Source organism: Danio rerio, chromosome 19 (genome assembly GCF_049306965.1).
Source record: "Danio rerio strain Tuebingen ecotype United States chromosome 19, GRCz12tu, whole genome shotgun sequence".
In the NCBI taxonomy this organism is placed as follows: Eukaryota; Metazoa; Chordata; class Actinopteri; order Cypriniformes; family Danionidae; genus Danio; species Danio rerio.
In genome coordinates this window covers 21,987,997-22,013,583 of record NC_133194.1, presented here as the reverse complement: position 1 = coordinate 22,013,583, position 25,587 = coordinate 21,987,997, and the positions used below count along the sequence as shown (strand labels likewise).

Below are 25,587 nucleotides of genomic sequence, written 5' to 3'. Positions count from 1 at the left end.
CTTAATACTGGGTTTTCAATCAAGGATCTGTGTTTTATAAATAGGCTTAGCCATTACTTTTTAGTGTACTGAGATTGTTTTTTAAAAAAGAAGAAGAAAATAAAAAGAAGGTGCTACGTTTAATTCTGTTTTTCTTTTGAAGTTTTTCTCTTCTACTTTTTTAAGAGAATGTGTTATGGTTATTGTATGTCTTTATTAGCTACCAAGTAAATATTTTCGTCGCCATCTGGGCAATATAGCGTAAACCTAATTGGGTTTTACACAATTTAAGATTGCTATACACAAGGTTGGTTTACACGTTGTAATATGTTTAGTCAAATGTTTTGTAAAATGTAATTATAACCCAGTATATTTTTTTCTTTACAAGTTTATGCGAAAATTTCATATAAGTATGCAATAACTAAAATATACATATAAGGAATTACGTCGTCTTCACTAAACTATAAATTAAAATACGAGATTAGGCTTTTATTATACTCAAAAATAATGTTCATGATTCACTGTACAATTATACCTGACTATTATTTTTCTTATTAGTATTATTGCTAATATTATTAAAATTATTATTATTTTAAACATGTACAGTGTAGACATAAATGAACAGACAGCACAACTTTTTTTGGCTTGTGATGCTACTGCAAATGCTGAAAACAAGTAGCAATTATGATGTTTTACTGACATCAAGTGGTCAGAGGTTATACCAATACAGACACAGTTAAAAGAGTAGTTTATTTGTGTTTGGACGTCCGCGATTACCTCTGCAAGTGAAAATCAATACTTAAATAATTTCCTTTTTACATTTAAAATGATTGTTTTTGACTATTTTGTTTCTAGAGAATTTGACTCCATTTCACAGTCTATCTATAGGGTTCTGTAAGGAAATACTGTAATGAGAGGGCAATTAAACTAGATTATATCCGCTCTCTTTTTGTACTGAAAGCCAGGGTGGCTGAAGAGAAAACACCTCTCCAAATGGGTGACGGACCTCTGAAAACGGCATAATTGTGCCTGGACAGCCATAAAGCAATTGAAAGCGGAATGCCAATGTCTATTGCCGTGTCTGCGATTCTGCCTTTTCTCTGTGGTGAGGCCTTTGAAGTCAAAGTCCGTCCGCTAAACCCGTGTCACTGACTACTCAGTAGGACTTATAAAACAAAGGACAATATTAAACATACATATTTGCATTTTAAGGTTGGTTAAAGTACAATCAAAAATAACCAGCCCTAACCCCCGGTAGCACCTAATCGCAAAAGCTAAAATAAAAATCTCTCGTTTTAACTCCACAGAATCATGCACACGTGGTGCATTGTTCACTGGCCCCAGCTGTCGACTCTCATAATATCTGTTGTGTTGCGTTTTCTCGCCTCGCAGCGCTTTGCACACCATAAACGGTTATAGCAGTAATTGTCTTTTATGGCTGGATGCGGCTAACAACCTCATCTGCCAGACCAGTATACAGGCCTGCTCTCTCCGAGTTCAATCTCGCTTAGGCTTGCTTTGGAATACATTCCTTAAGGACTGATGGCAGGTCTATTTACACACACACACACACACACACACACACACACACACACACACACACACACACACACACAAATTAATTATATATATATATATATATAATTATAAGAATATTTATCAAATTCACAGTTAATACAGTTAGTATATTTTGGTTCAGAGTTTTCAGAGTTTTATTTCACAGTTGTATCTATTAAAGTAAGAGTTTGGTCACCTAAAATCTTTAAGAATAAATATAATACCTATAATTCAAACGACTTATTGCAAAAATAAATGACACTCTACAAAAGGTCAAGTAAATTGTATATGTTGTTTCTTTAGATTTTTATCATGCCTTACAATTTTATTTAATACCTCTGAAGGCGTTCACGTTTCTTCCAAAATAGCTCTCATCATAAAAATGTAATGAATCTCTTCGTTTATGCTTACATAGCACACAAAGCAAAAAATAAAAAATAAAAAAATAGATAAAATTCAATAAAAGAAAAGAAATATAACTGGACAATAATTCTACCTAATTTAAATTCAATACATTTATTTTTCTCATGTTACAGAATGCACATGTATTCAAAAAACACAAGCATAAAACAATCTATAAAACCTTACATTTACAAGTAACGTATTACATATTTTTTTCAACGTAAATGCTATTAAAAATATAAAACAGACTACAAAATTTAAGGCAGACATATTTGGAGATATGAAATGCTTTTATTATTCAATAAATAAAATCACAGAATACATCTAAGAAATGTAAACAAATAAAAACAAATAAAAAAAACGCAATGAAGGTCAACAGACCATGAGGTATTTGTATAGTTGCCTACAATACTTTTGTATCTACTGTTCATGTTTCACTTGTTCCCTGAAGTTCGTAAACTTCATCCAATATCATATCTGTTGATATGGCATGAAAAATTTGTTCGAATAAAAAAAGGCAGTGAAGTGACTATAGGTAGTGGTAATGACATTACAAAAGCCAGTTCTTAGGCCACATTTTGTAAATCTTTGCAGAAATGCATGAACTTAAAATCCTCGGTCTAAAGCTACATTATTAGCTAATTAGCGTCTGAAATATGCAACGCTGATATACAATATACTAATCTAAAACCGAAGGGGATAGCACAGTTGGATTCAACGTTCATTCATTCCTTAAAAAATCTAACCTGAATAATACCGTTTTTTTTTTAATATTCAAACCTGCGTCGAAAAACAAACTAAAGGAAGTTGTGCCTTAACATGAAACCAATTACGACAAACAAACAGTCAAATTTACTTATGAAACAACTTGATCCCAGCATGCTTTAAGACATTTATAATTTAGGCTACTTAAAAAAGGACACAAAATCTAACGTAAAATCCCACAACAAAATAAATTCAGTAACAGGATGGATCATCTCTCATCCTCACCTACATGAAGTGCTTTAGTCTTAGTCTTCCTTCGTTTCATTTTTGTTGAACTTTTTCATCTTCATCCTGCGGTTTTGGAACCAAATTTTGACCTGTCTCTCCGTGAGGTTCAGTAGACGGGCGACTTCGTATCGCCGGTCGCGCGTGAGGTAAGTGTTAAATAAAAACTCTTTCTCCAGCTCGAGGATCTGGTGCTTAGTATAAGGACAGCGTTTTTTACGCGTCGAGCTCGCATGAAGCCAGTTGGACACAGGGTTTTCTGGGAAAAGGTAGAGGGAAGGGAATGAGGGTATCGAAATTATAAGCGAGCAGCAATGTTCTTTCTTTCATTCATTTTAAAATTTATATATATTTAAAATCCAGGCAGCTGCATAAATCACAGTTAGTCAAACAAATCTCCCACGCTTGTTACAATCCCAAATCTAATGTTTAGCAAAATAGTTCGAACTATTTTACAGAAGGCAACTACATGAGAATCGTGACATCACATTATCAAAAGTACTATAAATTGATATCATTGTACTTATATATCCGACAATTTGGTCAGCTTACCTGGATCAGCGCCCGGTTTCCCCTCGATGTCGCCACTCTTTTCAGCAGTTCGGCTAGATTCTGCTTCTGTTTTGGTAGAACATCCTCCGTTTGTGAAGACTTCAGGCTGTAGTATAGTATGCGGACTGTATTCCGTGCCGTCATCATTCGTTTCATTCGTATCGGATTTGGCATGATTGTGATTAACCGTCGGTGGCTCAGTTTGAGGTAACCCACATGCAGAATCCAAGAGCCAAGACTGCACATAATCCCCAACTACTGGAGGTTGCGCATGGGGCTGATATACTGACGGTACACCAGTGGAGAAGTGCGTTGGGATGTGCCCCCAATCTGAGGTACCATAAACGGGTTGCTTTGCCGGGAATGTGCAGGGGCCGAGGTCTGAAAGGTCTGCAGGTAGAATGGTTGGCCTGTGCTGAATAAGCCCTAAACCCGAGGAGAAGCGAGTCTCCTCGCTGCCCGGTATAACAATAGAGTCAACGTAGTATCCTGTCAAAGCTCCGGATGTCGACATGGCAGGAGCGCTCTCTCATGCACACACACACACACACACACATTAAAAATAACACACACATACAGTGACACACTCACAAAATAGCAATATGTGAAAATGGAGAGGCAACTTCCCCCTCTCAAAGCCCCAGTCAGATAATAAGTTGAGAGCAAAGTGCCATTTGATTGGGTGAAGTGACCACGTGACCACTGGTACGGGGGAAAATCGATCAAATAAAAAAAAGAAAAAAAACTCAGATTTTAATAACTGAAAAAAAAACATTTCTATCCAGTGGAAACAATTAACAAATGGGACATAATTAAGACAAGAATATCGTTGAGAAATTAACCATCTAAAAAGAAGGAAATGTTCTCTCATTTATTGGATAGGACAATAGAAGCACAATCTAAATGTTGCATCGTTTACAAAATTTTACGCTCTGTCTGACATAAATTAACTAAATTCGCACAACCTTACCGCAGACCAACACGGACCGGATATTTTGACAGAATGTAGACTACTGTAAACAATCATACATTTATCTGAGATACCTGTTTATGTATATACTTCTTTTAGATTTGGCAATAAAAACAAAAGTATTCCAATTCAATATATATTTTTATTTTATGTACATGAAAAAAAAAATTGTTTGCAAATGAACATGGTCAGCAAAGTCAACAGCATGGGCGCCTACTGCTATATAGGCAATACACAAAATTCCAGGTTGGTTCTACCCGTTTTAAAATAAAATAACATTTTATAAACCATGGACAAAAACCAACCACTAGGTACATTTTTTTAAATAAACATTTATTTAAATAAAAACTGAGTTTTGTGAATAATAATTTAATAATCCAAAGAACCTGCACAACAACAATAATACTATAATTATTGTTTGGTCGATGTTAAAGAATTTTAAAAAATCAAATCACAATAGGAAGACTGATTTTAAAATGTAAATAGTATCTAAATAAACGTGCGTTCTTTATGCGCGAAAATTATACTCTTGAAGAGTACATTATTACAAAATGTTCGATATCAATGAGAATACTACAATACACGTTTGGCTGAGCATAAGTTAAAACAGAAGTAAGCTATACAAGAATATGGAAGCTAATTTGGAAATAAATATATTAGCTACCAATAGTTAGCCTAGATCGAAACTAGGCTACAATAATGTCAAATTGTTACACGGAATTTTATTTTATTAATTATTAGTATTAATAGAGTAGCATAAATACATTTTATTTTAGGTATTTTAATAACAACACTCAGTGTAATTGTAACACAAAACAACTAATCAGTGTAATGTGTCGTTACACGTAAATTTAAACACTGCAAAAAAAAAAAAAAAAATTGGAGATAAATTGAGTACATTTCTGTGTACCACTTCACAGTACGATTTCATTAGTTAATGTATTCAATCAACAAAACGTTTATTACAAGTTATTTATTTTTTGTTAGAGTTAATGGAAATAAGGTTTTTCATTGTTTATTTTAACTCACAGTGCATTAACAGTGCACAGTGCATTTAGATTTTAAAAATGCATTAGTAAATGATAAGCAGTGATTAATAGTAAATACTTCAACTAATAAAACCTTATTGCAAAGTGTGTCCTATTTATGTCGCTTATATAAATCATAGGGAACAAAAAGAATACACAATTTAATTAATGGCACATGCAAACAAATTTAACATGATTTCTGAACTTTCCTTTTAGAATGCAAAATGTTTGTAAATTAAAATAAAATAACGATATTTTAGCTTGTTTGAATATTATTCTCAACAGCCATATTAGTACACAAAATATCAAACCTGCATCGGCTCTTATAACAAATATTATTCAGAAACAAATATTTGTTCACACAGTTTAGTTATTCATCAGTGATAAACAGAAAGACATTTCACTGGATTTCACAATTTTACAGCAGGAAACGCCACTACTTTCATAAATAGAGGGGAGAAAGAGAAAAAGACGGAAACAGCATGACCATATAAGCCATAAACTGCACAGGGGTGTTTGTTAACACGGTCGCGTTTTATCACGGGCGCCTATTCATGTTTTTTAGACACAGATACATTTCCTTTAGCTGTTGCTACTGGAGTGCCATAAAGTCTTGTTTTTGTGATCAGCCAGTTCTTATAAAACTAGGCGGAAGCCAGGATGGCAGTCTCTTGAGCACAGTGGCATACCACCGAGGTCGCTGTCGTTTAAAGCAGGCAAGGCAAGATTATGGTATATTGGACGTAACCGAGGCCTTGTTAAGTCTGCTGTCTGCTTTGAGTTCGACAAATCATGATCTCCCATGAGTTCGTTTCATAGCAAAGCAATAAACCAAGTACAAATATACATCTAAATAAGTAGCCTAATTCGATAAAATAGCTCAGTTACGTTTAGTCAATTTTAAAAAGACTAAAAACAAGCAACTACTGGTAATTTAAATGCTTTTAAGATTGTTTCTTTGTCCACTAACATATCGTAGGTTATACAGAGGAATGAAACTGGGGCAATTAAGACAGTTTCACGTTGCAGAGTTTGAATGTAATCCCAACAACATGAAACTACCTAAACCACTCGACAGTCTGGTTCAAATTTTCAGACAAAACAGTTAATGATATCTGAACAAAACGCCGTTCTCCACATTCTTTAATGCATTTTTATCAAACAATTAGCGATAGTTCAAGCACCTTACCTCTGTTGGCGTAAAATTGTGACCTCGGAAAAATACTGTTTTGCGTCCTAAATCTGAACGTCTTAATTCTTGCCGCTCTCCTGTCTGCACTGAGGGTAGTCACTCGGAAAAGTGACGAGCCTCATAAAGTAGCCAGCAATAAAATACCACAAAAGTAGACTAAACTCACCATTATACTGCTGTGTCTATACATGTTGTGGCTGTTCGCTGCTTAAACACATTCCCGCCATAGATATCAGTAAACTTTATAAATACTTTGAACATTATGGATTTAAACCAAAAGCTTTACGAAAGGAAAATATATAAAGCTAAAGACAAAATATATGGGTTTGTACAAAATAATTGGTAAAGATAATACATTATCGTCGACGGAACCTTCATATTCACATCCATAACCTTTGTTTCATTTAGGTTTTGGTTTAAAAAGTTCATTAGGTTTTTAAAATGTTCTTAGCTCTGAACCATTCTCTTTATTGTAATTCAATACATTTTATAAATCAAATAATAATAAATAATAATAATAATAATAATAAATAGTTATTCTATGGAATTACTCTTGAGTAAGTAAATAAATAAGTAAACCTATCGGGAAACGTGTAGGCCCACACAAGAACAACCGTATTAGTACTTATTTTGAAATTAAATTTATTATTTGTTTCGCCCAATGTTGGCGGAGCTACATCAAAATGTATATTGATAAGATAACCAAGACTGTCAAACGTCCATTCTTAAAAAGAGGTTAACTTATACTACAAGTTACAACCTAAACGTATCTGGTTATTTAAATTATAATTAACTGATTACAAATGACAATGGCTAATATTTGACAATTGACAATGGCCTTATAAATTAAATAGGCTAATCAAATTTAAACACAGTTAGAAGCGTTGTTTAATGACAAAGGTCAACATACAACATTGAAACAAATATAGGCCTAGCATTGCAATAGTTGCAGTTTATTAAAAATTTCTAATTTACTCATTATTTACCTCTATGGGTTTCTTTTTTATATTGTAAGCAAACAAAGATATTTTGAAGAATATTACAAACCTGAAACCACTGACTTTCACGGTAGATCACCTTATTTTGTGATCGATCAACCGAAAAACAAACTGAAATGGGTTTGGAACACGTGAAGGATGAGTAAATGGTGGACTATCCCTTCAAGTACACATCAAAAATTTTTTTACAGATAGCTCAATTATGATAAGAAATTATATTGAGGCCTTTGCAAAAGATTCTTTGTGTCAGTTGACAGGTCATTTGCTGAATTTTAAGTGTTACATGAACATTTTTATTTACTAGACAAATATAAATGTGAAACCATGAAATATGGGATATACCAACAAACGATTTGATGATATTACACAATTTTAGTATTTGATCTTGTAAGACGACGCTGTTTTGCTGCATTGCAGGGTTACTAAATAAAATGTAGCTATTGTTAATCTACACCTCTATTTGATGTAAAATAAGCTTCTGGTGGAGCTACTTTGTTTCACTGTTTTATAAGCAGCTGATACTAAAGCTACTGAAAATAGCTAGACTAGTTAATCTGCTGCTTGTAGCTAGCTAGCCAACTCCCCAACACTGTGTTTGCATGCCAAACAAACCTTTTATTACAATTCGCGTTTAATCGGCATTAGCAATAATCAGTAAAAAAGACAGAAATATATTAAGTACTACATTAAAGGCTAGCTTCGCAAAAAAAAAAAAAAAAAATACAGTTTATTTCACCGACATTGCTACAATCGTGTAGTATAAAAACAGGACTAATATTTGTATAAAAATAGCACGATAGTATTTTCCAATATTTTAATACACTGTCAAAATTATTCTTATATAGCCTAATACATGACATTAAGAGCAAATCAAGGCAAAGCCATTTCAATAAAGCATCATCAACAATAGCCCAGTGTTTGTTTTTCACACTGCTGGCTAATGAAACGTAATTTAAAAAACAAATAACGTTAATCAAATGTGTTATAATGTAAACGTGTAGCCTATAACATTTGTAGCCTAAATATGTGTATGGACTGCAAACATATAGTGAAAGGGTTGTATAAATTATTTGTTCCCGGTTACGGGAAACTGACTTTTGATTAGCCTGTCGATCAGGTGCAAGATGCGGATGTTTTCTAGGCGGCGCTCCTGAGTTAACTAAATATTGTTTACTGCAGGATAAAAACTAAGACAAGTTGTTATTCTTCAGTATATCTCTATTCTTCTTTAAGTCTAGATGTATGTTTGGCGTATGGACAATTTTTCCGGTAAATCTCCCGTTAGCCAGTTTGCTTAACTCTCATCCCATTATGTGGTACAGCACGTGTATTAATAAAGAACAACTGACAGCAGAATAGTAGCATAGCTAGATAGCTTTAGCGATTACCTTACTTTTCCTTTGCCACATTACACTGCGCACTGCCCGACCTACATGATATATTTTCCTGATGTGCTGATTTCCCAGTGTTTTTTCACTCATCTGGGGAATTTACAACACTAATACAATTTCTTTACTTTTCCATTGACAAATGTATTGCAATATGAAGTCTAAATAAACAGCCACAACAGCAGCCTTGTGTCTGCCTTTAGGTCTCATAGTCTATCTGGTCCTTTTGAGGTAGGCTACCATGATAACTTTATTGGATTCTAGCATATCACAACTCATCCCGTGATCCAAAAATCCTCAGTGTGGCTGACATCTGGCTTAGTGGACTTCCGCGGCTCAAAAAAAATGTGCACCTCTGTTTTGATGCACTGAGGAGATAAACAAAACGTATGCAACACGAACTGTTAAAAACCACATCGCCATATTGGTCACACGTATGGCTTGAGCAGCTACAATTGTCCGTTAAAGATAATAAACTTCACTTGCTGATGCTGTTCTAGTTCCCAGGTTCAGTCCTTTTAACAATTTGTGAATCCATGGACACTCGTTCTCTTCGGGGCTAAATGAACATGCCATTGACGGGGTAAATACAAGAAAGCTCATTGGTGGTCATTTGGTTGCTTTGACAAGCTGGGTGAGATGAAGTGCCCTCAGTCAATCCATTGCTGGCATTTTAACCAGTGAGAGCCTTGAAACAGAGGAGCCACACCCACCAACCCTTCGTCATCTGTCTGTAGAGTATCAGCAACTTTCAGAACCCAGAAAAGGTCAGACGTGGGACGGCTCTGTTCAACACGTCATGCTGAATTTAACCTAAAGCCCAGGGCTTAAACGTGCGGGTATGTGAATTTGCGGTTTCCACAAACGTTTGAAAATTGTGTATTTAAAACAGAGAACAGGTGGCTATTTTAAGATATACCAAATCTAATTTCGAGCTCAATCGAGTTTAATTTTAAATAACATTTAAATGTGTAAACAGTTTAGAAACAAATATAGATAATTCACACAAAATTGATCGAAACATTTTTTTTAGTTTGTACAAGTGGTCATTAGATTAAATATGGTTCGGTCGTCGAATGAGAGTAAATGATAACGAAACGATCCATTTAATTAATATTGTTTGTAGATTATTTGTATGTGACAAAATACTGAAATTTCTGGTGCACATATTTGAAATTGCCGTATTCAACATGTTATTAACAAAATAGTTTTAAAATCCAAATGCAAAAACAAAACAAACAATCCGCACGCAGTCCGATTCAAAGTTATTGACTTGATCGAATTCATGTTTAATATAAGTACGAAAGGGGGATTTAGTGTTTGGATAATCAAATTTCAATTCGAGGCAAAAATCTGGTTGCATTTTCACCTTTTTCATTTATAATAGGAAAATTATAAATATATACTTTATAAAAATATTGTGGTTTTATATTTTATTTATTACTTTAAACATATAAATAGTGATTGGGCTAATGTACAAATTAATTATTAATATAATTGAAGCTACTTTATGTAGTACATCTTCAGTAGCTACATACCTCGTGACAAATTACAAAAAACTTTGGTTTTTAGTTAGACTCCTGCAGACTAGAAATTGTATGAAATATTATCTTCAGGTTTGAACTTAAATTGGCCTGCACAAACATGCGCATGCATCCAACCTTACTTAACATTTGTTTATCTAAAATGTATCTGTCCTTTAGCAGTAGGCCTAGCAACCAAAGTTAAATTGTCAGATAAAAGCAGTCCTTTCGCACATTTCTTTGTTCTCAAGATCGAGTTCGCTGTAACAGAAACCTAAGAACAAACATCCCACATTGCATTACCAGCGGAAGCATTTATTTTTCACTAAAGAAAGTGCAACAAAAAAAAAAAGATAGAAAATAGTCTACACCTCTTTACCTCTTCATGTTACTGAATTATGGTGAAAGGCAAGATAATGTTTCACGATTACAAAAGTCAACGTTATGTTCTCCAGTTAATGTTCAGCCATCCCTGAAAGCTGGTATGATTCATTAAGGCTACAATTAACCGTCGATCAACTAACTATAAATCAGCTTGTCTATGTTTAAAAGAAAGTCACGTCTTTGATTTATCCTCAATGAATTGCTTAATCGACGCAGCATAGTTCTTTATTTGCAATGAACTTTTTGATCCGGTGCTAAAACTGAAATTTTAAAATCCTCTTATTGTATTCTATCAAACTGTATAGATTAATAGCAATGTAATATTAAACCGTGCTCTGGATCCAGACGGTTAGCGCTGTGGAATGTTTTAGCGACTGGGTTTAAAGCGCTTATTTTGGAAACACCTGCAGGGGACTTGGTTTAAATTTGTATGAATTAGCCAATAAAAAATAAACAAAGCGTTAAAAAGTTAAGTTTCTCCTGCACTATAAAATATTTGACCTACTAGCAAAAAAGTTATTGTGTATTAATTTCTATGTTAAATAAATTATTAATGCTGTTTGATTTCCTACAACTAATGTGCAGAAGACATAGCCGTTTTTACAGTAATTTACTGTAATCACAATGCCTGCCTTAATTTCACAGTAAAATTCTGAATACATTAAATTTAACAGTTTAATCCTGTAAAGTGGCACTAATGTAATTTACTGTGAAAAATTATAGTAACATATCGTGAAAATCTGTGAATTTATTACAGTGTGTCAATTAACCAATTGCACTGAATCATCTTACTCCCCCCCCCCCCCAGCACACACACACGCGCATATATATATATATATATATATATATATATATATATATATATATATATATATATATATATATATATATGTGTGTGTGTGTGTGTGTGTGTGTGTGTGTGTGTGTGTGTGTGTGTGTGTGTGTGTGTGCGCATTCACACACTCTCACCGGCCACCTTATTAGGTCCACCTGTCCACCTATTAATATATATAATTCTATATAATAACTATTAATATATAGCTAATATTAATAGAGGTACACTCTCAGAAATAGAGGTATAGGAGCTGTCACTGGGGCAGTGCCTTTTCAAAAGGTACATTTTTGTACCTGAAGGATCCATATTGGTACCTCAGTAGTACCTTTTTAGGTACATTTTGGCACCATTATGCACCTTTGAGGTACCACTGTGGTTTATTTAGGTACCTTTATGTCTGAAGGTGTATACAGAAGAGCATCTTTGAATGCACAACACATTGGATGGGGTACAGCAGCAGAAAGACCCCATCGGGTGCCACTCCTGTCAGCTAAGAACAGGAAATCAAGGCTTAAATTTGCACAGGCCCACCAAAATAAAACAATTTTGGAGAGACTGGAAAAATGTTGCCTGGACTGATGAGTCTTGATTTAGATAGCAGATAGCAGAGTCAGAATTTTGCATCAACAACATGAAAGCATGGATTCATCCTGCGTAATGGCGTAGGGAATATTTTCTTGGCACATTTTGGGCACATTAGTACCAATTGAGCATTGTTTCAATACCACAGCCTACTTGACTATTGTTGCTGACAATGTCTATCCCTTTAGCATCATGCTATCATGGGAAAAGGGACCAAAATCTCTGAGGAATATTCCCAGTATCTTGTTGATCTATGCCACAAAGGATAAGGCAGTTCTAAAGGCAAAAGTACTAGTACTAGTAAGGTGTACCAAATTAAGTGGTATGTGTGTGTGTGTGTGTGTGTGTGTGTGTGTGTGTGTGTGTGTGTGTGTGTGTGTGTACACATGCATAGAGGGTGAATAAATCTTTCCATTGATATTAGAATGGGTGAACATTTGGTCAAGACACAACTATGAATATCTGGAATCTGGGGTTTTAAAAAAAAAATTGTAAAAGCCTACTTCATAGTTGTCTAAAAAGAGCTTAGCAATTCACATTATCAACGATTTTGTGTTTAACCCTTTAACTGCCCCACCAAGAAAAATATTTTGGATTGCATTTCTTAACTCCTTATGTCGCTAGTTAACACACTCAATGCATTTATTTTCAAAACATCCCATAGTTTATAAAATATCAATCTCTACCAAATGGTTGATGTGTCCGTTTATGGAAGTTATAGATACTTATATAGATAAATCTGGTTTTGTGATATGTATATGTATACAAGTAAGTAAGAATTATTAGCCCTTTTCGAATTTTTTTTTTCTTTTTTAAATATTTTCCAAATGATGATTAACAGAGCAAGGATATTTTCACATTAGGCCTAATTATATTTTTTTCTTTTGAAGAAAGTCTTAATTGTTTTATTTTTGCTAGAATAAAAGCAGTTTTTAATTTTTAAACACTATTTTAGCGACACAATTATTAGTTCTTTTAAGCTTTATATTTTCTCGATAATCTACAAAACAAACCATCATTATACAATAACTTGCCTAATTACCCTAACCTACCTAATTAACCTAATTAACCTAGTTAAGCCTTTAAATGTGACTGTATAGAAGCTGTATAGAAGTGTCTTAAAAAATATCTAGTCAAATATTATTTATGGTCATCATGGCAAAGATAAAATAAATCAGTTATTTTAAATGAGTTATTAAAACTATTATGTTTGAAAATGTGTTGAAAAAAAATCTTCTCTCCTTTAAACAGAAATTAGGGAAAAAATAAACAATCTGTCGAATAATTCAGGGGGGCTATTAATTCTGACTTTAACTATATATATATATATATATATATATATATATATATATATATATATATATATATATATATATATATATATATATATATATATATTAACATAAACACATACTCACACTGGGCATATTTCAGATTTCACAAAGATCTGAGACTGTAAAGATCCTCTTGTTCTATTGATGATCCACGGCCATGACATTGATCTCACGAGTGCCTCCCAATGAAGGCCATTTGAACCACATAGGGCAGTTTCATTGCGACCAAATGTACAACATATATGTATATAGGTAAACGCACAACAACCGAGGAAATGTTCCCAGGAAAATGTTTTTTGAAAGCCAACTTCAATATCTCTTTGTCTCTGTCCCTTTGGAATCGTGCTATAACCTTGGTTCTCAGACAGTTTATGGCACCACGCTGCAATTGCCCAAATGCTCCAGACACAGACAGCTTTTATGGCCGTGTTGCTGAAGCAACAAGGAGGATGTCCCCGTAATTAGGCGGATATTCCTCAGCACCTCAAAGGATGCGCCAGCCAGGCCAAGTCGCTCCGCAGCAAGCACTCATAAAGCACTTTCGCTCTGACTTTATTGCTCTTTGGCCGCCATATATGAACGCTACGAGTACGTTCATATAAAAAAATCATATGATAACTGCTAAAACTGAAACCACTTTGTATGTAGGCTACAACTGGCAGACAGCCACTGCTTTTTTCAACGGTGCGAGAATTTAATTAATAATAATTAAAAAATAAATAAAATGGATAAGCATAAGCTCATGGATGTGTATATATGTACAGTGCATATATATATATATATATATATATATATATATATATATATATATATATATATATATATATATATATATATATATATATATATATATACTGTACAGTTTAATGTGTGTACAAATATCATTTAATTAATTACCCTTTGATGATTTAATTTAAAAATGCATGTAACACAGATGACCGCAGATAAATTCATCGTAAACACCAATTTATCCTTAGCCCGAAAGAGTCTTAAAGATTTTTACTGGGTAAAGTTGCCAGTTATTAGTTCGAAAAAAAATACATTAATGATCTTTGGTTATTCTCCTTCAGTCAGTAAGCTACTTGTCTCTTTTATCTTTGTGTTTACATAATCTGCAACAAGTGAACACTTTGGAAGATCAGAAAATAATCTATACAGCTGCTTGCAATGAATCGTTTACATTCCCGAGAGAGGTCCGTAGAATAAAGTGTTATTGCTTAAAGACTTTCTGCAACAACCAGGGAGGTAATTCCACTTGCAAATCAAATAAATAATTAGGAAACTAGGATAAGTGGCAATCTATCTTTTTTTTTGTCAGCATTCCTCCACACAATTTAATATATTGTATCCTTGAAGAGAAATTTAAATGCAAGCGAAGTACTTGTTCAGTGTGCATCATGCTTACACTTGTATTGCTTTGTTTGTTGCCAGTGCAGAACCACCAGTATTATATGAATTTCACTATCCTTCGCTCTCTGTGTATGTACACAAGCGAATAGTGCCTTGTCGCGAATTTGAAATTTACCTCGTGAGAATATAGTGTAATGCGAACGCATTACAGCAGCTACTAAATTTCTACCTCTGTTGTTGTTATTGTTTATCCTATAGCAGTGGATTGGTACTGTAATACTGTAACCTGTCCCGATTTAGTTTTTTTTCCTTCATGCGCCGGTTCTGGAACCAAATTTTCACTTGGCGATCAGTGAGGTTAAGCATCCGTGAGAGCTGAAGTCGTTTTTCTTTGTTGATGTACACGCTGAAGAAGAATTCCCTTTCAAGCTCCCGAATTTGAAATTTAGTGTAGGGACACCTCTTCTTACGAAACCTGGGCCCACCTAAATGTAAATACACGTTAGATCAAATATATAAACTAATAGTGTACATATAGGCTACACAATATACATATATATATATATATATATATATATATATATATATATATATATATATATATATATATATATATATATATATATATATATATATACATATATATGCATACACACGCACAAACACGCACACCACACAGAAACATTGATAGATAGACATGTATGTTAGTAAAAAAAAGCACTATAAAACTAAAAGTGAAATTTAAGCTACAGAAAATAACAAATTAATGGTAAGTAATCAAATATTATGCTTTTTTACTAATATATTACATATTACTTAGGCTTTTAAACAAGTAATACTATTATTGCTATTATTACTAATAAAGTTGTAATTATTGTTATTAATAAATCTCACATTAAATTTGCAGACACGAAAAGCATGTTACACTGTAATCAAACATGACAAATCCCTGCTCGTACTAATGCGTTTTAAAGGTAAAAATGTCCAATCTTTAAGTCTTTTCATGGCTAATTTCAATTCCAAGCACTTGAATTTCACAGTGTTAAAGTAGTCTAGGTTTTGTTGGGGAAATCTCAGGTCCTCCATAAACCTTATACGCTTATAAAACAGCATATAAAATTTTAACAGGAGCGCGCAACATTGCAAACTCTCTCGCATGACAGTCTTGTTGAGCTCGTACTTACTGTTCGCACCGCTAGTTTTTTCCTCATTGTTTCCGGAAGATGATTCGGGGCTACTGGTCTCCGGTCGCTCCTTTCCTTCGGGCTGCTGCTCCGGTGCGGGCGCTGGTGTCGACTGTTTGCTGGAGTGCATTTTATCCCTTGCTGCATAGTCGTTGTCTACTACACTGTCCGAGCCTCCGTAGGCGGTGTCAAAAAACTGGTCAAATGCTTGAGGAAGCACACCGTTTCTTCCAACGTTGCCGTAAAAATTGGACGCAGATGTCGTGTTCGATGTAGAATGATAATACGCAGATGCATTATTCTTAGGGAACATTTCTCCAACAGTCGTTACAGCTGGTAAACACTCCCTGTGGACTGAATCCTCCGACGGATAACAATGTGCCAGTGGACCCCGGTGAGGCCATTTGGTGGACGGGTCAATAGCATAGTCCCGGAATGTAACCTCCCTGACATGCTGTACCTGAGGCAGGTTGGAAGCGTAAGAGTAAGTGACTGGGCGAGTAGACGGGCTTTGGGATAGAAAAGAGGGCAACGTGGAAAAATCAGCCCCCGGAACGTAATATGTGCAGCTGGGCAGATACATGTTGGAGCCAACGGAAACCCTTTCGTCAAAATCCATCATTGTACCCGCGTAGTTTCTTGCTTGGGCTAGTGAGACCTATACGCAACGCCCACAACATTGCTCTCATTTGCGCGTGCCATTTAGTCGCGTTGTAGGGATATCCGCGAGGCAGAAATTTTGAGACGTAAGATGACGTGGAAATCCATCTCTATCCGCTCCAACTGAGGCCAGGGTCACGTGATCATGTGAAGAAATTGACAGATCGTCTCTGGTTCAAGTTAGGCCTATATATTGACGACAGGGCTATTAGGAAATCCAAACTGCGCAACGCAAAGTTCAGATAAGTTACGAATTAATTTCTAATGTCTGTGATGTGTATACTCAATTTTTCACAACATAGACGATTAGAACTGTGTTCGATTAACTGATTTTTTAAACATTATATTTTATTGAAAACAAGACGCTATGATTATTGTTTTTCAAGCTCTCAGAGTATTGCAATCTAATTTTAAACGTCGGAACAGCATGTTTGTGACTTAAATAAAATGAAATCCAAGCGATCAGCACTTATCGAATAGCCGCAGGCCACTGGTGGTTTGCATTTACCTTACGTAATACAAACTCCCACAAAACACAACATTTATAAATACATACATTGAATATTAGAGTATTTCAAACGTGTATTTTGTCTCAAATTGTTTGAGAAAAAAATGAGAGCAGGATAGCATGATTTGACCTTTTATAATTGAGTGGAAATCACAACGCATGATTATTGCTGTTTCTCTGTTAATTTTTGCAAAACAAAATCATTCCAAGGTTAATTTAGGATAAACAAATTAGATTCAGATAGTGTTTACCTCAGAGTCCATTTTAGACCGTAACATGGCCGCATTTAGACTTAAGTTTATTCATTAAATTAAACATTTCGTTTACATCAATTCACCAATGTAACAGTGGTCATCTGTAAGGGCATATCTTTATATATCACAACTAAAAAATTATGGAATATTCTGAAAGGTGTTGTACTTGATTTTATTTGCTTTATTTTTAACTTACACACGAAAGATCATCTTGGACTCGCACGATATAAAGAATATAGTTTTGACTTTCAAGAATTAACGAGTCTAACAGTGAGACTTGGATTAGGCCGTTAAAGGCCTCACTTTTCCACAACGCATAACCCTTAATCCCCTTCTGCCAAATGCCTCAAGGCATCTGAGGGAGGCGAGTAACATGAGCCTAATTTAGTGCAAATTACATATTGTTTGCAACGTGTGTTTGTCGGGAATATAAAGTAATCGGATTATACGATGCCTAAGTAATTGGTTTTCCGCAAAAAGAAGAGTAAGTTAAACGCCAAAAGCTCTGCCTCTTCGTCAGCTTATAACAAATTCCGCGCCGCGTGCGGGAAAGTTTTCAGCAGTAATTTGGGGCCTGTGTTCAACGAAAACCTGCGATAGAAAGATTTTTATGCAATTTGCGAGACCTGTAGTGAGACTCATTTTTTTAACATAAGAGAACGACTCTGTTCAACCAGGATGAAGGGGCAATTCAGACAACATTTTTTCCCACTGTTTTCTATCCAGTATGTTCCAGCTTTGTTGTGGAGTCCTTGAGATTCAGATTAAGTTAATGTTGCTTTAGGTAAAATATCAGTTTTAACAGGAAAACAAGTTTAAAATAATATAAAGCTAATGAACTCCTATGTCAAAAAATAAATAAATAAAATAATATATATGCGGGACTAAGAAATTGCATCATATGACCATATTGTATAACATTATGAAATAACATTTTGTTTCTCTTTTGGTTTTGTCTTCAGTGTGTCTTATTCTAGTCTGATGTTGCGTCCAACACCCCCTCCCTCTTTCTCAGACTTTTCTCAGGGTTACCGCACAGACTTGGCTGTGCGGTCGACTTCAAGTTCGGGGAGGGGGACGGGCTACCGCCCACCGCGCAAGTCTGAAAAAGAGAATGAACAACAAACGCCACGCAAGCCATTCTATGCCCCGGATGGAGTTTCACAAAGTCGCTTCTACATCAGCGAAATTTACTAAGGCAGAAACCAATATAACATGACAAGTAGGAACTTTTGGGAGGGACTTCTCATCAGCATATTATAGTATGCTTAGCCTTTTATATATGTGCCGTTTTTGAATGGTCGACGTAAGCATCAAGCACCGTAAGAAAAAAAATTATTTAAACATTTTAATTAAAAAGTAACCAAACCGTTTGTATATCGACCTACAAGGAATGAGAGATATGCATATCTTTCTTTAGTCTTAGCTATTCTTGAAAGCCCATTACTAAAACAAACTATTGCTGCTGTCATTTTAAAAAGCCATTTTCTTTATTTAGAAAATGGATGCTCAGGCAGAGAGCTATTGGTCTGAAAGAGATAAATTTGATTACAAATCTTGTTAAGTATTTGCAAGTAGTTATGAGCTACATGTATTACATTCCACAGGAAAGTTGAAAAATGTCGAGTGTACAAATGTGCATCAACTGTGAAAATATGTAATTGTACTTTTTTTTTTTTTAATATGTTTTTGTAAATTTTAAAAGACAATAAACGATAGGATACCGATGAATACCAAGATAAAAATTATTCCCAAACGTTCGAACTTAAATTAAAATAGCACGTAGCTATTTTTATTTTTTAAGCAGATACCTGGGAAGAGAAGCACTGGGTAGTAATGTTTAGGCTAAATGCTATATTAAAATAGGTATTTAAAAAAAGGCCTTAAAATGCACCACGATTCAAAGATTTAATAAGGGTCCCACTTTATATTAAGTGGTTTTAACAAATACTTACTTACATCTGTAATTAAGTTTTGTAGTTACATTTGTAAATGCACTGTTGACCATCCCTTTCACCTTAACCCACCCTTAAACGTACCCATGCCACCAAACCTGTCCATAACCCAACCTCTATCCCAACTCAAAAGTGTTCTCAAACACATTATGAACACAGTACGTACATTGTATTTATTGTTTAATGTAAGTACATAGTAGGACTATGTCCTTATAGTAGGACTATGTCCTTAAGGACACTTAATATAAAGTGGGACCAATAATAATAATAATAATAATACATTTATAATACACACATATACAGATGTGTACTCAAATACTCATTTTTATATTTTAACCTATATAAATTTATCTTAAACGACTCGGTACATTTAAAAAAAAAAAGGTTTGCATTTTTAAAACCAAATGTGTTTACAATGATCAGGCTATTTTTCATTAGAAAAAAATGAGTTAGTGCTTTACCGCATTAAGGATACACATTTTCTGTGTAGTTTGGAATATTGTGATGGGATAATTCGTTTGAAAATCTGAATTTTAATTTAAATGATTAAACTACGAGCTTTGCTAAACGTGTTTCTTTGTATTAATCTCTGTCCACATTCTTCAACATTAGAAGCGTGATGTTTACAATTCAACACTAGAATTTTTGAACCGAAACGATGATTTAAAATGCAGTAAAACAATGAGAACAAATCTGGCGGGAAAATACTTTGCGACAAGTTAAATATCAAACACTGTAATAAAGAATCCGAAACAGTTATTTAATGCAATGTACATACACTTTTGATGGGGTAAATCAGACGTAGGCTTGAGATATTGTGACTGTGGCATTGGCTTTCATTGTCTAGACGACCACCATGAGCTGTAATCCCACCTATGAACCAAATGCCAAATGAAACCCGAGAGGAAAGCCGGCATTTTACCAGTCACTGACAAAATTGTCCATTGCGAAAATTAACCGTGTTTTTTTTGTAGTATAAAGTCTGTTTTATATATATATATATATATATATATATATATATATTATTATTATTATTATTATTATTATTATTATTATTATTATTATTATTTTATAACACAAAACCATGGTTTGCGTGGTACCAAAGTCGATCATGCTAATATTCGTAAGGGGCAATAAGTCTCACAGTACATTCCAACATTTTGATTAAAGTATATTAGTAAAACCTGATTTTAGTTTAAAGAAACTTTTTTAAGTATATTTATTGACATCAATTTTTCCATGAAGAGCCGTTAATATTTTTAGATTTCAGATCTTTTTGAGATTGTAAAACAAAATGCAATAGTTTTATGTTTAATTTATTTAATAATAATAATAATAATAATAAAAAAATTTAAAAAATTAATCGTCTTTTATGATTTAATCTCGTCTTTATGAAATTTGTCTTTTAAAAAATATTTTTGCAAGTTCATTTTCTTGTTTTTTCTAATAAGGATGGAAAAGTGTTTTTTTTTAATTGCTTATTTTACTTATTCTCTCTCTCTCTCTCTCTCTCTCTCTCTCTCTCTCTCTCTCTCTCTCTATATATATATATATATATATATATATATATATATATATATATATATATATATATATATATATATATCGATAGACAGGCTATTTTTTATCCCAAGAAAATATTTAGATGGTGTTAAACTTCTTTACTGTAGATGGCGCCAGAAACTAGATTTACTAATGACCAACGAACTCGCTAGTGATTCAACTGCATGACCTGCATGCGAGCACTTGAAGCACTCATTGACGCTAAACAAGCGACTGGAACGCATATGCACGTATTTACTATCAATTATATATGGCATATTAGGCTACATTTGGAACAGTAGCCTATAAGCATTTAGCCTATATATTAAAATGAACATCCGAAACAATGAAAACAATAATAATCTCAATATCTCATATTTTAATTATATTAATATTAGTAGAAGAGGTAGTATGGTGATAATATTAATAATTAATAATAATAATAATAATAATAATAATAATAATAACAAAACAGTTTGAAATGAGCCCACGGCATTTGATAGACTTTGATATATAGACTATAGCAGTAAAATATGGGAAATAGGCTGGTCTTAACACTGGCATTTTAAAACACAAAAATGGAAAATTGTAACTTATATATATATTCCATATAACTTTGGAATATAAAGACTTGTTATTCTATAGCCTATATTCTTGTTAAATCAACTTACGGACTATGTCTTGTTGCAATAAGCAGAATATAAAGTTTACGCATGAGTTCCTGTTAGAGTTAGTCAAACGTAGCTAAAATGTAGGCTAATTTAATTTAAACCACATTTTTTTCAATATAGCTTAAAGAAAACTTTATATTTTACATGTACGTTCCTATGCGCCTGGCTACTATTTGTCAAATAAAATAACAAACGGATGTATGTAAACGTATCAAACTAAAACATTTTTACCAGCAATTGGATTTGACTCAAATGTTTGACTCAAATGTTGATTGAAACAACCCAGCAACATTTACAGTGTTTTTTTTTTTTTTTTGCCTATTTGAATAACTTGCGCTTAATTTTACTAGCTTGATGATTGTCTCAAGTTTTTCCTTGGTCAATTAATAGTGTGAAACTTCAGAATTTAACGTGACAAAGACATGCAGTCGTACAATTTTATATCGCTTAATTTCCGTGCCCGAGATAACGTTTACTGAATTCAAAAGTATAAAAATAAAAAGGGGAACATTTTGTTTAATGAAACAAAAACTTCGTTCGGTCGTTTTTTTTTTCTTTTTCTTTTTGTAAGTATTTACACCTTGTTTTTGTGGAAGTTAATCTCCAGTTAAGCTTCAATTTGTACAATCGTTTATTGTTATTTATTAGGCTATATTAATCAACACCAAGGTCTACTGCTTCACTTACAAACGCACATCAGAAGATGGCGCAATTGCTCTATCATACGGCTGAGGTAGTCACGCTGTTATACATTACTCAAATCCAAATGCATTATTTCTTGTTACAGTCTACGGACAAGATTACAAAAATGTAAGTATAGGCTATTTACAAACAAATTTGTCATTTACAGATCATAAAATTTTGGACACAATTCAACAGGTCCATTGCTTGTTTGTATCAACTGCTACATTTAAAAAAAACAGTCGTTTTTTTCCAATGCACTTCGTTTGTTTTGTTGTTTGTTTCAATTTCAATAGTCCAATTTCTCATGTGGTTTGATGTTGAAAAGAAGAAGTGTATAAATTACTACGTTGCCATGCTTTTGTTTCAATTAGAGTTTATTAAGAGGGATTTTGCAAACACTATACAACGAAAAAAATAAAAATAAAATAAAACACTCTTTTACAGGAACAGCCATTTTATAGTATTCACGGCCTGTTTTGCACAAATATAGCCAAAGATTGTACATGTCACTGATATGTACACGTGACTGATAAACTGCAGGCTCCACATCAAATATTCCACGAAATCTCATGAACTTGAATTTCAAGCAAAGCATAATTTTGATTCTAATCGACCATGGGAGTGGTGAAAGAAAAATCGTACCACACCGTAAAGAATTACGGTTTCAACATTTACACATCCAATGTATTATTCTTTATGAGATATTTTGTTGAGCAGTGACTAAATCTCATCAAACAACTCATCCTTTGGCCGTTTTTGCCCTGAGTTGGGAATATGGCCATGCACTGAAGTGCAGAAATGACGCACCGCGTCACCATCAACCCTGTGCGATCCAAAGTGGCCACTTCAAAAGCAGTAGTCCAAGGAAACACATATTCGTTAAACGTCTATACTTTCATAGCTCTCTCTCTTTCTCTCTCTCTCTCTCTGTGTGTATTTGGGGGCATCATTGTTAAAAAAATAGTTCCCTTACATTTACACAGAGCAAAGCTAACTGCTACTTTTTAATTTGTTGACAACTTTTTTCTCCTTTACCCGTCGGTTTTGGAACCAGATAGTGACCTGTCGTTCAGATAGGTTGGTCTGAGCGGATATCCGTCTGCGTTTGTCCTTGGTGATAAACTTGTTAGTGGCATACTCCCGTTCAAGCTCCTTCAGCTGCACCTTGGTATATGGAACACGTTTCTTCCTTCCGCGGCGGAAGGAGCTGCCGTCTGCCCCTCCATGGGATACTGACTCTATAGAATTCATTATAACATAAATATTAAATGGGTTTAATGATAAATGCACATATCTGCGGAGTTTGTTATTGATGTGTATTTTTTTTCTTTTTGCAATTCTCAAAATAAACTTACCTGGTATTGACGACTTCCACACGTTTCCCGTTTGTTGCTGCTCTTTGGTGCAGTAGACCTGTCCGTTCCATCCACTGGTTGTGATTGCCCACGGTTGGTAACTCTCCATCGGCAGTAAAGACTCATGTCGGGGCTCCGAAGGCCCGCTTATTGCCTGGACTACTGGAACATCCAGATAGCTCGGAACTGGTTGATATGGACTTGAGGCGTAGCTTGAGTACAAGGCAAACTCCTTGGCGCGTGAGCTGGTATAATCTTCGCCTGTAGAAGCTGATGTGTCCATGTATTTTTCTCCGTAAGGTGAACCAGAGGCAGGGGACTGGGCGCATGTCTTTACACCTCCACCACTCCCATGGTGGTGGGACATTCGGCAAGGATAGTATCCACCGCCTCCGAAATATCCATAGGAAATTGAGGCGCTGGCTGAACCTTGAACGGCTGAGCAGGGGCTGCATTGCTTTCCAGAATCACCCGCTGCAGCAGCAGCCACTTCGCTGGACGGATAAGTAGCACTGGGCGCAAGAGAGGCAGGGTGAGACATCAAATTCCTGCACGGGCTTGGCGAGAAGTTACCTCCTGTGAACCCTTCCATATTTTTGCTGGTGTCGTCTAAACCGCCACCGTTATCATAGAGAAACATGACCGGGTCAATCCAGCGCGGGCGGAGAAGTAGTGACGTTGTCATAGCCCGTCGGACATTGAGACGTGTGGCTCTTTTTTGTGAAGCTTAGACACTGAAAAGGGGAGACAGTTGACTCTGACGCACCCTCGTACATCCAGAATCACGTCTCGATTGGCTCAACATGGGTCATGTGATATGTAAAATAGGACAATAATCAGCTCAAGTGCTAACACTTAAACCGAACTAAATGCAGTGATGTGAGATGATCTGTCAAAGGATGTCACCCGTTTCAAAGTTCTCCAAAAGATGATAGATTCATAAGTGTAAAAACGGAAAATGGCGAATCCAGCTATGTTAATTCAGGACATTTAATTATTTTTACAAACTAAACCAAATGGTGTTGTGTTATGTTGTTTTAAATAGCCTAAATGTATGAATATAAACTAAACGATTTTTTAAAGTATTTGTAAGCGCTGGTAATCATCCCAGTCAACTGCGCACATATTCAAATGTCTGACAATCTTTGTTGCCTCTGTGGAGCTTGGTGGCCAATTAAACAATTTAGGATTAAAACGTCAAAAAAATAAAAATAAGTTCAAAATTATTCGTAAAAATTGTGCCATTAATTTAAATTTAAACAACAGTAGTAACAGTATTTTAGACAAAAAAATAGATTATTTGAACATTCTCAATTAACCTATAGCCTTTTCATTTAGCCAACGTCCCCTGATGCAAAATAAAGCAAGTTACAGATAACAAAAGGATATTTTCACGATACATAAAAAATCTGTCACAAGTGAGGGTAGTGAAAAGAGAAATGTAAATTTTTTTAAACGTGGCATGAAGTCCTGCTGTGACGGCTTCCGTTTTGTTTACAAGTTGCAGAGACGGAGAACACCCCCCTATATTTGTCTGTATTTTACGCGCGAGGCTGACGCGTCTGCAGGCCAAGGTCAAGTTGAAAGTTGCCGTCTTGCCGCGACACAGTGCCTGTTGGCCTATTCTGACTTTGATGGCCAGTCTAAAAGCTTGTTGTTTGTTGAGAAATCTTTGGTGAAAACAGATGTAGTTTTAACTTAACATGGTTT

The 25,587-nt window shown here is 34.6% G+C and overlaps 4 protein-coding genes, 1 non-coding gene and 1 pseudogene across 14 annotated transcripts in view; 1 reads left to right on the top strand and 5 right to left on the bottom strand.

Annotated features, from left to right (window-relative positions):
- evx1 (even-skipped homeobox 1) overlaps nt 1-25,587 on the top strand; it is a 153,983-nt gene that overhangs the window by 117,288 nt on the left and 11,108 nt on the right. The gene's annotated exons all lie outside the window — the stretch shown is intronic.
- hoxa9a (homeobox A9a) lies at nt 2,033-6,780 on the bottom strand. 2 transcript variants are annotated; one of them, XM_073931085.1, is made up of 3 exons: nt 6,668-6,780; nt 3,481-4,006; nt 2,033-3,187 (listed from the first exon to the last, which is right to left on the bottom strand). In XM_073931085.1, exons 2-3 carry the CDS (start codon nt 3,992-3,994, stop codon nt 2,949-2,951), a joined length of 753 nt encoding a protein of 250 aa, XP_073787186.1. In that variant the 5' UTR covers nt 3,995-4,006; nt 6,668-6,780; the 3' UTR covers nt 2,033-2,948.
- Nucleotides 6,478-6,553, bottom strand: mir196a-2 (microRNA 196a-2). The gene has a single exon (NR_030109.1). It is a non-coding gene; the product is annotated as a microRNA 196a-2 (primary transcript).
- On the bottom strand, nt 8,682-9,031 carry hoxa10ap (homeobox A10a, pseudogene; annotated as a pseudogene).
- Nucleotides 14,699-16,943, bottom strand: hoxa11a (homeobox A11a). 2 transcript variants are annotated; one of them, XM_005159523.5, is made up of 2 exons: nt 16,249-16,943; nt 14,699-15,549 (listed from the first exon to the last, which is right to left on the bottom strand). In XM_005159523.5, the coding sequence occupies exons 1-2, from the start codon at nt 16,868-16,870 to the stop codon at nt 15,317-15,319; spliced, it is 855 nt and encodes a 284-aa protein (XP_005159580.1). In that variant the 5' UTR covers nt 16,871-16,943; the 3' UTR covers nt 14,699-15,316.
- hoxa13a (homeobox A13a) lies at nt 22,879-24,658 on the bottom strand. The gene is made up of 2 exons (NM_001085494.1): nt 23,878-24,658; nt 22,879-23,760 (listed from the first exon to the last, which is right to left on the bottom strand). Exons 1-2 carry the CDS (start codon nt 24,560-24,562, stop codon nt 23,513-23,515), a joined length of 933 nt encoding a protein of 310 aa, NP_001078963.1. The 5' UTR covers nt 24,563-24,658; the 3' UTR covers nt 22,879-23,512.